General features: G+C 41.9%; 1 protein-coding gene across 8 annotated transcripts in view; it reads right to left on the reverse strand.

Moving 5' to 3' along the window:
* NAV2 (neuron navigator 2) overlaps positions 1-12087 on the reverse strand; it is a 782645-nt gene that overhangs the window by 251003 nt on the left and 519555 nt on the right. For all 8 annotated transcript variants that reach the window (XM_055282148.2, XM_055282147.1, XM_055282146.1 and 5 more), the window contains one exon: positions 325-397. In XM_055282148.2, coding sequence (XP_055138123.1) covers positions 325-397 — 73 coding nt within the window. The remainder of the gene's footprint in view (positions 1-324; positions 398-12087) is intronic.

Here is a 12087-nt window from a genome sequence, read left to right on the forward strand (position 1 = left end):
AAGGCCTGACTTGATAATTAACTGAATTACTAGACAGGTGAATCAAATCAGCATTGTTTAAGCAAGTCTTTCTCAAATAGGACAGCTTCCCCTTCACTACCCTCTCAGGGTCTTGCAGAGGTGGCTGGTATGGTTGAATCCACGTTCTAGGAGTGAGTCATTGGCATCCTCAAGTCTAGGCAACCACTGAGCAACATAAAGGAAAACAAAACCACAGGAGCCCACAAACATCCCTTGTCTTAATAGTGTTAATATCATTCATAAGTAACAGGTGGGCATTTCTAATGATGAAGAGGCAGCTTCGTGACAAGTGCTCTGACTCACCTTCTGCAGACAGCCCCTGGATGTTTATTCCCTTAGCTGCCAGGAAATTCAAGCAGGCATCTATGTTTTCAATCTAGGAGGGAAAAACAACAATATATACTTAATAAATGTTCAGCCTCTCCAGAGCCACCTCTTATTAGGAACAATGGGAAAACAGAACGCTGTAAAAACGGCCGATGAATGAACGAAAGATAGGACACTTTCTTTTGTCTGTACTTGCACAGGAAAAAGGTTACCTAATATCCCAACCACATAGTGCCAAAAGTTGAGGCCTTGGATTGCTCACAGCCGCCAAAAATAACCAGGGTGGAATGGGAGCTCTCATCTTGATCACTGTCACCACCAGTGCAATCCTGAAAACTTGAGCAGTTGCCAGAAAAATGGAGGTGGGGAAAAGGTTAGTGGACACACCCATCTACCAGCAGCTGGGAGAAATTTCCAGCCACCAAAGAGGCAGGCAGTCAAATGCACAAACAGTGAATGGGAGTTTTCGCAGGAATCTGGGTAGCATTTACTCACAAAATTCTCCGGATGGCAGGCATTGAAGATGACTGGGGAGGGCTGTGACCTCCTGAATCCCTCTGTCCTTTGTGCTTTCTGTGGCAAGAAAGGACCCACCAGAGTCTGTGAGATCTGCCAGGTTTGCCAGGGCTGACACCACAGCCAAGGGCAAGCCAGTGTCCAGCCTTCCCAAAAGAACAATTAGGTCATTCCCAAGAGGCTAATTTTACTTCAGTTGTCAGGGCTAATTATTTTTTGGTTTAAAGGAAAATGTTCTGGCTTGATTAATGTCAATGGGTACCATAAGTAAAAGAAATTGCTTTAGACTTGGCACAGAGATGTTTGAATTTCACACAATTTGCATTTCACAATGGGGGCCCCACTCATTCCCCTCCACAATCACCCCACGCCCCATTACTTCCCAGGTTCCATCAACATTCCTATGAACTCAAATCAGTATTTAACCCATGGAATTTATTTTGAACTAATAAATGATTGCTTTCCACAGTATACATGTGCCCTTCTCGTTTCTTCAACTCCAAGCAATTTCCCAATGCTCCTTCATAGCCACAGAAAATGTAAAGTGTCTACATTTAAGAGCTGTAATTTGAGTAGAGTCTAGCTCCAAGGCAGTCTTCCTAAAGTTCACATCCACCCACCTATTGACATTTGGCATTTTATGACTTATCTACTCCCAGTCTTCACATCTTCCAAGTGCTTTAAATTAAGCTATGGGATACCTGAATAAAACTGCACCTATAATGTAGACTCTACTCGAACCTGAGCTTGAAGTTACTCCATCCTTGCATTTTCAGCACAGGTTCCCATCTCCTTTCCAACCTCCATCTCACACTTCAAGGGTCTTCATCTGGAAGACATTTTCTCATCTCTAGAAAAAGGTGCAGAATGCAATTTGCTGCAAACTAAATGTTGATGCTATGCATTATGCCTGCCATCACTGCAGAAAGTCCTTTCTTATACACATGGAGGAAAGGTGAGTTTTCATCTTTCCTGTCCTCTGTCCAGCCCCATGGATGACCACTTTTGATGGTGTTGGTTTTAGCAAGTATTATGTGATAGAGAAAGTGAAGTAAGGAGGTCAGATTTCTGACCAGGATTACACAGGTCAATGTCAATGGCAGAGCTGGGTGAGAAACCAGGAGGTCCTCCTCCCTGTTATACACAGGAGCCTGCATTTACATAAATGCAGACAACCAGGTGCTATTGGCTTAGAGGGAATGAGGGAGGGGAAAGTAAAGACAAGACTGGCCGGGAGTACCCTGTGTGTGATGTCTTGGAGCAATCTGCTCCCATTTGTAAGTGCAATAACAGTTGTATCTCTAAATGCCACTTCACCATACCATGAAACCCTGCTTTTGAGAACAAATGTTAACTATCAGTCCTTATTTCTACTTTTGTACACAGTGGTAATATACCAAATTCACTCAAAAGGACTTGTTGCCCCCCAAAAGAGACACTAGTATTTAAATCATAATAAAATTATAAAATCCCTCTTCTACTGCTTGCCTTTTCCTACCATTCTCTCCTACTTCTTTTATATAATATCTTGCACATGGCTGGTAAGTGAAGCTTTGGCAATTATGTCCCCATGGAAAGTGAGAAAAAGAAAAAGCTCACCATCCCTGAATCTCTTATTGCAATATCAAAAATAGTACACTTGATATTTATTCTGGGAAGTGTCATGGAGGTGGGCTGACGAGGTAGGTTAAGATTTTTCAGCAATAGTCCAGCAATATGGCACTGAAGAAAAAATAAAGACAACCACCAACATATTCAAGAAAAGCACTGCTCTACTACAACACTATTTCTATAGAACTCACATTCCAAGAAGCATAAAGTACATTACTTATATTTATGGAACATTCAACACATACAGCATCATTTAAAGTACATGATAGTGTCTGTTTGCAAGGCTAGTCTTGATACATTTCAATTCAGCCATCTGCTGGACTTTCTTTTAATGTCCAATTCTATGAAAAGAATGAATAATTATAAATAAGTTACCCGAATACTTCTTCTTTGTTAACTTTTTAAAGTCCTGTCATTTTTTTCACAGAATTTTATAATTTTGATCAGTAGTTCTCCACTGGCTACGGATGGAGGGTGGAGGTGAGGGACCAATTTGTCAATGTCTGGCAGCATTTGGGGCTGTCACAATGGGAGCTGGGTACTACTAGCATCTTATGGATAGAGGCCAAGACGTAGCTAAACATCCTACAATGCACAGTACAGCTTCTCACAACAAGGAACTGTCCAGTCCAAAACGTCAACAGTGCTGAGACTGAGAAGCCCTGAGTTACAGGATTCTTTCAAGCATTCATTCAGTCAACATCATTGTGTAGATGTCTGCTCTGTGCCAGCATGGCACTCAATTCTTTGGATGGTGTTGGTTTTAGCAAGTATTACGTGATACAGAAAGTGAGGTAAGGAAGTCAGATTTTTGACCAAGATTACACAGATCAATGTCAATGGCAGAGCCGGGTGAGAAACCAGGAGGTCCTCCTCCCTGTCACACATAGGAGCCTGCATTTAGATAATCCTTCTCTAGGGTCCACAGAGCCATTCAACACACACCTTGATTCCTGTCTTTCTCAGGAAGAATCAGAGCACATAAACAAGGGAAGCATTAGGATCTTCCTTTATTAGGTGAACAGGGAAGGCCTAAGGGCACCATTGTTTTCTTCTAAAGAGATGAAATACAGGGAGCCAAAACCAGATGGTTGGTCTGCACTCCAGAAGATGTTAAAACTAAGAACTTTGTCATTATTTAAAAGATCATTCATAAGTCCATCAAGTGCCTTGAATTTTTCCCTTCTACTGTGATTTCTCTGTTCACAGAAGGAGTTCAAAAAACATTCCTCAAGTCTGAAATCCACTCTTTAATAATATTCCATTAAGGTTAAAAATCACTCCTGACAAGGCAGCCGAGACCCACGCTCTTTCATCTGCACCCCAGGAAGAGAGTGAGGCTGGGAAGCAGAATGGGGTCAGATGTGGCTTCCAACCTCCTGGCTTCATTTGGAAGAAGATCAGAAAGGGAGATTGTTTCTTTGATCCAGGCCCTCTTGTGATTAAAATTCACCTTAAGGTTTTCTTCTAAATACTGTACAGGTAAACACAATCCATCTTCATATACTGTTGAAATTGCAAACTCCTACCACATCTCAAGAGGGGAACGGCCCCAGCAGCAGCACCCCAGTAGTCATTACAGCACAATAATGTCCTCGTGCTCATCTTTAACAAGACTTATGTGTGATCCAGACACACAGCATGAGATGAGGATCCGATTAAAGTTGGGAGGCAGAGAGAAAGAAAAGACTCTTAAACAGCAAAGTATGTAAATAAGACCAAACTTGTTCATTAGCATGTAGTGGCCAATATAAACTACTTTCCAAAATTAGCTGAAAAAAATCTGTATGAAGTCTGACATTCCAGTGTTTTTGAAGGGGGCTGGGGACTGGGTGAGAAGCTATTGTAGTTGTTGCCATAGAAATGGGTCCAAGAGCTCTGGGACTGAGTTCCTGGAATCTGCAGCATTAGCTGGGGTAGAGGGGGAAGCCCAGAAGAGGGACCACCATGTGGCTTGGAGACTCCGGGAGCAGAGAGGTGTTGGATGAAGGATGGAGGTAGAGAAAAAGGGCAGACCAGGATGCACCTCCCCAGAATTCCTTTTGTTTGGAGCCAAATGTGGCCTCCACCTTGTGCAGTGCCTGAACATCCAGGAAAGAGACTGCAATTAAGCCTTTCTGCCAATCTCAGCTGAGACTGCCATCAAATTTGAATAGTTTCTCAACAGTCTGTGAACTTTAGACTTGCAGGGCAACTTCCATGGGCTATGTTGCAGCCTTTGTCTCCTATATCCTGAAGTATTTCCCCACCCAGGAGAGTCAGGGAGTTAGAAAAATCAAAACAAATGCCAAACAACTGGAAAGAGAACCAGGAGATAGGAAGCAAATGGAAAACTTTGCATTTCAATCATGATTAAGGCTGGACTTGGGTCTCCTGATAACATAAAATATGCAAACCTCGGAAGCACTGCTATATATCTCCCTGGTAGCTTAGAGACTGATCAAATACCATCTGTTGTGGCAGTTGTCATGGCAGCATTTTTCTCTGAATACCAGTGTAGCTGAGTGCAAAGCGCATGAAAATGATTAATGCAAACGAAGACCATCTCTATGGGTGCTACCACAGCCTAGGGGAAGATGACATTCTGGGCATACCAAATAAATGCAACTGTAGTTCTTATGGTTCAATAGTTTCTCACCAAGCCCCTTGGGAAATCTCCAGTCTGGAAGGAGAGGCAAACATCTGCTGCATTAAAGTCAGCATGGTCACAACCATTTTTGTAAATCATGAAATGCCTAAAGCTTAGGCAGTAGGAGCATTAGACACCAGGCAAGGCTAAGTGAGAACCTGCAAGTTCTGGTGACTTTGGAAGCACAGTGTAGCTTCTTCATAAAACTCATAGGTCAACTCAAACAACTTCCTCCCAGAAGTGTGTGGGACCCTCATACCTGATATTGCTATTTGCCATCAAAAATAATTGTCACCCATTCATCTATTCCTTCAGCCCTATTTACTCAGCACCTACTGGGTGTCAAGCAACGTGCTGGTGTTGAGTATATAGTGGTGAATAAAACAGACATAATCCCCAACCTTGTAGAACCTACAGTCTGACGTAGGGAAACCAGCATTAAATAAAGAAAGCACAAATAAGTACATGATGACAGGCTGCTATGGTTACTGTGAAAGAGAAGAGTGTTGGGAACGTGTATACAGGAAGGAAGACCTAATCTAGCCTATGGGTGCAGCAGGGCCAGAGGGAGGGTAACAGACAAGAATTTCTTAAGGAAGAGGCAGTACATAGGTCCATGGATAGGGTTTTTTTGTCTGCTTTGTTCACTGATGTAGCTCCAAGCACCTAGGATAGGGTGCAGCACATAATAGATCTACTCAAGAATATTTGCTTACTGAAGGAATAAAGGGAAATTTGTGCTGAGACCTAAGGAATTAGCCAGGCACCAAGAGTGGGGAGAATAAGAACCTAACAAGTCTAGGGAATCTAAAGCTAAAGACTCCATACAGGATGCAATATAACACATTCTGGAACCCAGAAAAAGTCATAATGGCTGGAGCATGGCAGGCAAGGGAGAAGGGCAATGAGAGGTCCCTTGAGCAAGAGTAAACGGGGCCACTTTGGGGCATGTTGACCACATAAAGGAGTTGACATGGAGAAGAAGCAAAGGCAAGGGTCTCTTCATTCCTTGGAAGGTCTTGTCAGTACCTCGACCTGTCCCATTACCATGGAAGTAGCAGCCCAGCCAAGTCCTTCCTATCTGAAAGCTGGAGGATGGGCTGTTTCATGTTAGGGATGGGTCAAACAGTGACCTCAAGGTGGCTTCTAGGCTGGTCACAAAGAAGGGAGAGATGGGAGGCAGATATCAACATCTGTGGTCACATGTACTGGAAATGTCTGTTCCATATCTAAGAGGTCTCCATGTCCTTCTAATACTCCTTCCTCTGTCTCTTTCCAAAACTAAAAAAGAAGAAAAAAACCATGAAACCAAACCAAAAAACAAAATGAACTTTGGGGAAATGCCCTCCTAAATGTCTGTCTTGTAGTGTTATCTGTCTCTTTCCTCTATACTCCTAGAGGCCACAACCTTATGCATGATTTACCCACCTTCTTTTTTTTTTGGGTCCACCCGTATCAGTGTTGGGGGCCTAGCAACCTCACAAGATCACATGTCTCATGGAACATAGTGTGGTCCTGGAGATGCACAGCTCCATAGGGCAGAGCTTGCGGGGTCCTGACACTACAGTTTTAATTTTATAAGCGGACCTCAGAAATGAGGGAAACACATGGTGAGGCTTCCAATTCTCCTCGGTATGGAAATATTCGGGAGCATCAGGGCTTGCCCTTCTGTCAGCCACACAGGCTGATGTATAAAGAAAGCCAACTTCGTCCTGTCATAAGAGGGGCTCCATGACTCTGTCCCAGCTTTGGCCATTCAAGCATCAACGTTTACAGCAAGCCAGCTCAAGCTCTCATGGTGGCTTTGAAACAGGAAAGCTTAAGAATGTGGGAATCACAGGCTGGACACAGCTTTTGAGTCCCTATGTCAGACTGCTTCTCCTCCTGCTTTATTGCCTTGCCCAGCTCCTGCCTTTAATTTGGCAGTGTTATCCACCATACTGTTTATAATATTTATAACTTCAGCTTTCCAAGATGTTGTCAAAAATTCCCTTTTTAAAAAACTTTTTAAGAGTCTCTCTGCTTTACAGCAAATGGGTAAGTCCATATGGATACAAAAAAAAATTATCTCTAGAGAAAAAATTGAAAGCAAGATTCTCAAATTCCTCCAGTGACTATCTTTTTCCACTTTGCTTCCGAGTGCCTAGAATATTTTTTCCTATTATTTTCCAACTTCTCAATTTTTCCCTTGAAACAAAGAAAGAAACCTGGGAGGGGAGTTGTAGCTAAAGTTCTAGAAGTCTATCCTTACTCTGGAGGCTCCCATAAGAAACTCTTATGGCTGAACTCTGTTCTCTTTTAGAGATGGTAGACCCTACGAGAGGAAAAATTCCACTGGTGACTAGTGTCAGAAAGGCCCAAGGATACCTTTGTGTACATTCAATCAGTATCCCATTCTGTGTATCCTTTCTCCTGCTACAATTTCAGAGTAACTCTCCTTAAAACTTCCTAGCACTTCCAAAGAAATCACTGCTCCAAGTCAAGGACTTCAAGCTAGAAGCTGGACACAAACACAAAAGGAGAATGATTAGGGCTAAGAAGTGATATTTAGAGGACGTAACTAACACAGGCTTTAGGTTCAGACAAGTCTGGATTCAAATCTTGTTTCTGGCATTTACTAAATGATGATGTTCAGCAGGTTACCCCAGTGGCCTGATCTATAAAATGGACATTATAACACCTACCCCCTAGGGTGGTGGTTGTCATTAGACAAGAGGATATATTTGTGATGTTTAATATGTGCCCAACAACTGGTAGTTTTTTGTTACTGTATTGTAATTTTAGGCATGAGTGGCCCTGGGCAATAGTTCTAAGGACAGGACATTCCAAAGCTGTGTCTTGGGTTGGCCCCTGGTGAAACAGAGAATCGAACAGGATTATCTGATTTCCGTTTCCTCCTCCAGGCTTTGCTCTCAAACACAGCTCTCCAGGAATCTGGGCCCTCTCCGTAACCTGATGTCATGCTTACTTCTCTGCAACCTCTTTCTTGAAAAGATGCTGATAAACAAATTCACACCAAGACAGAAGGGACTGCCATTGGCTTCCCACATTACCTCTTGCCCACAATTATTAGGTGACAATATCTGTTTAAGAGAATATGACTCTGGACTCCTCCATACCTGGTTCTGGCTCCCTGACAGATGCCCACAAGACTCTGAGAAAATTATTAACTGCTTCAAGCCTTAGATTTGTCATCTGTAACATGAAATGCTGATATCTATCTCCCACCATTACTGAGAGGATTGGGTGGGTGGATATATGTCAATGATCTGGAACTTCACATACTCAGCACTCTAAAAGGGCTTATTCTTCACGTAATTTCATAATGGCAGAATTTTCATACCAGTGGCATTTCCTGAAAGTGAAAGATCATTCTGCAGTGTGAGACACTCTGAGACTTGTTAAATTATGTGACACTAGTATAGCCTTTCTACGAATACGTAATTTGTCACTAGCATTCATTTTTAGCCTGTCAGAATCAGAACTATCTATCCAAAAAACTTTGTGGTCAAAGTCTCTTCTATTGAGTTGCATGAGAAACCCTAAGACCTTTTAGGCAAATAGTTTTGGTGAAGGAGAGTCAACAGTCCATTAGGAAAAACAGTATGGAAGTTCCTCAAAATATTAAAAATAGAACTACCATAAGAACTACCGTTGTCAAAAGGAAAGGAAATTGGTATTTCAAAGAGATATCTGTACCCTCATGTTCACTGCAGCACTATTCACAATTACCAGGATATGAAAATAACCTAAGTGTGCAATGCATCAAAGGATAAATGGATACAGAAAATGTGGCATATGCACACAATAAAATATTATTCAGCCATAATAAAGGAGGGAAATCCTGCCGTTTGCAACAACATGGATGGGCCTGAAGGACATTATGCTAGGTGAAATAATCTAGGTACAGAAAGACAAATCCTGCATGATCTTGTTTATATGTGAGATAATAAAAAGTTGAATTCATAGAAGCAGAGAGCAGAACAGTGGTTTACCAGGGGCTGGTGGATGGGGGGAATGGAGAGATGGTAGTCAAAAGGCATCAACTTTCAGTCATAAAATGAACAAGTTCTGGCCGGGCACAGTGGCTCACACCTTTAATTCCAGCACTTTGGGAGGCCGAGGCAGGTGGATCACTAGGTCAGGAGATCGAGATCATCCTGGCTAACACGGTGAAAACCCATCTCTACTAAAAATACAAAACATTAGCCCGGCATGGTGGCGGGCGCCTGTAGTCCCAGCCACTTGGGAGGCTGAGGCAGGAGAATGGCGTGAACCCGGGAGGCGGAGCTTGCAGTGAGCCAAGATCATGCCACTGCACTCTAGCCTGGGCGATAGAGCAAAACTATCTCAAAAAATAATAATAATAATAAAATGAACAAGTTCTAGAGATCTAAGATATAGCATGCGTGGTAATTGAAGTATCAATTACTTTGACTGTGGAAATCATTATACAATGTATATATATATCAATTCTACTTTTTAAAAATCAAGTAGTTTTTGCAGAAAACATTGGTTTTATCCACAGAGGAGGACATAAACTTGGACTCAAACTTTAAGAAAAAAATCCTGACTTCCAGTCCCCCAAGACAGACAACAGAGGTAGACAGAGTGGGACTACAGACACTTGTTGGAGATTTCACCCAGTGCAATTACCTGGAACCTGACAGTCTCGTTCATTCCTTGAAAATACAGATTGAGCATCTACTCTCTTCTCAGTCCTATTCAATGGGCAGAAAATGCAGGCAGACAAGACAGTGTGGTCCTTCCCTCAAGGAGCAGCTAGTCTCCTGGGCAAGAGTTGACTTTAAGTAAGCAATCAGTCCACTAAACATACAGTCACAAATATGTTAAGGGACGACATATCAAGGCACCTACTCAAAAGCCTGACACTTACTCACCATGCTCTTTTAAAAAGGTCTGGATTTTTTTTTTTGGTATCTTTGCCATATTACATGCTTAAACCCATAAGCCACCACAGAATCTGCAAGAGGTAGCAGAATATAAATGCAAAATTAAATAAGACATCAGATCCTTGAAATTCAGGAGTAGATATGTCTCTAGAGTGCAGTGAATCTTCAGTTTTGGAAGAACCACTAGACCACATTGTTATACCCACAAAACAAGTAGATATAAAGGAATATGGTAATGGAATAATCTGTAGAGGAAGGCCAAGAGTGAAACTCATTCCTCAGCTTGGTACCAGTTCCCTCACACCAGCCTGTGTAAGTCAGCTTTGTGCTTTGCGCCTCAGCCAATTTGCCACTATCGGCAGCTTATGGTTCTTCTGGTTGTTCACGAACAGTCAATCCATGCATTTCCTGAAATTTCAAGGATAGTGTGTACTTAAATGTAAGACTTGTCCTGGTGGTATACATAAGCAGGAAACAAAGCCAAGCAAACACCTTTGAATACGTTCATGCTCAATTCAGAATCCTGCAGGACTTTGCTCACCTACTCTGATGATGGCTAGAATGAAGGCCATGGGTCTGCTATTCTCTGCCTTTATAGAACACCCTATTGTGTTAACGTTTATGAGAAATCTAACCCCAAATCACCATTGTTTCCACTGTAATTTCAAATTCTGCCAGCAATCAGTGGGTGATTATTATATGCCAGGCACAATACTAGAAACATCCACGTACATTACCTCAATCTATTTTTTATTTCAAAAGCTAGTTGTAGGCATGGCTAAGGAGTTGCACCTGAATCCTAGATCACTGATGATCGTGAATATATAATTTGGGGAATTTTGCAAGGAATAAACAAAATATTTTAAACTAAGAAACGAATTGGCCAATAGTTTCAAATTCTAAAATCTGTGATAAAGGCAAAGAGCTACATGCCAACCAATTAGGAATTATGAAATTAAAAATAATTAAGCATATAATAACTAATTCTCCACTCTGCATACTGCCTGCTGCCACAGCCACAATGTCAGAGGCATGGTCAAAATCCACTGAAAGAGGAGAACAAACTAGACAAGGAAAGATTCCATTACAGGATATCCCTGAACTTTCCAAGGCCAAAAGATACCAAATGCACCTGTGAAGAAAGAGTGATAATTTTTAAGTTGTCATAGAATGCTAACCTCTGTTACTATTTACATCCTTGCCAAATCTTTGGTTGAACTAGATAAAATTGCCATTTTTGTAGGTAAAAAATGGTTAAATATTGGTCATTTCATATGGTTCTATCTACATATCCACATATCAGGAAGGCTCCCTCCACCCACCCCAAGGGCTAAAATTACACTGCTGGGTGATCATAAAGAGAGAGCACTTGATAATCATTCATAAAAGGAGGCATCCAGTGAATTCTGAAACTCAAATCAAATCCCTGCAAATCCTTCTCAAAGGACTCTCACAAGACTGGTTATGCAATGTATGTAGAGGAAAAGACCAAGTAGGAAGAAACACCCTATCCAAAGGCTAACCATGAAAGGCCCTTTGCTCTGGTTAGGGTTTCTTCTGTACAATCTCCTTGGAGAGACAGAAGGGGGCCTGAGGAATACTTTAATTCCAAGTTGACTCATTTCAGAAAGCCTCCCACTAAAAGCACGCACAAGTAGTCCCTCAGTGGAAACCCAGAATGCATGTCTCTTTCTTCTTGCCTTCCTATTCCTTCAGGGGAAAGTATATGAGATGACATTGTGGATAGGTTCTGCCCCCACATCCAACTCTGTGTAACTGGTACCATGTTCCCACCAATGTGGGAGCCCTCTCACCAAGAAAGCTACTGAAATAGGAAAAGTCAACTCATCTCAAAGTTCATCATTACTAGAGCTATTACTAAGAGGAGATTTCAAGGGTAGACAGGGGAATCAAGGATTTCGAATGACCAGGTGGAAAGTCTAGGGAATTGTGGATTTCTCAGGGCTCCTTGGCCACCTTGCGCAAGGTACTTAATTTCCTTAAGCTTCAGTTTTTCCTTCAGTAAAATGGGGATAATTATTCCTTTCTTGAAATCCATACAGAGACCTT

This window comes from Symphalangus syndactylus, chromosome 6 (assembly GCF_028878055.3).
Source record: "Symphalangus syndactylus isolate Jambi chromosome 6, NHGRI_mSymSyn1-v2.1_pri, whole genome shotgun sequence".
Taxonomy (NCBI): domain Eukaryota; kingdom Metazoa; phylum Chordata; class Mammalia; order Primates; family Hylobatidae; genus Symphalangus; species Symphalangus syndactylus.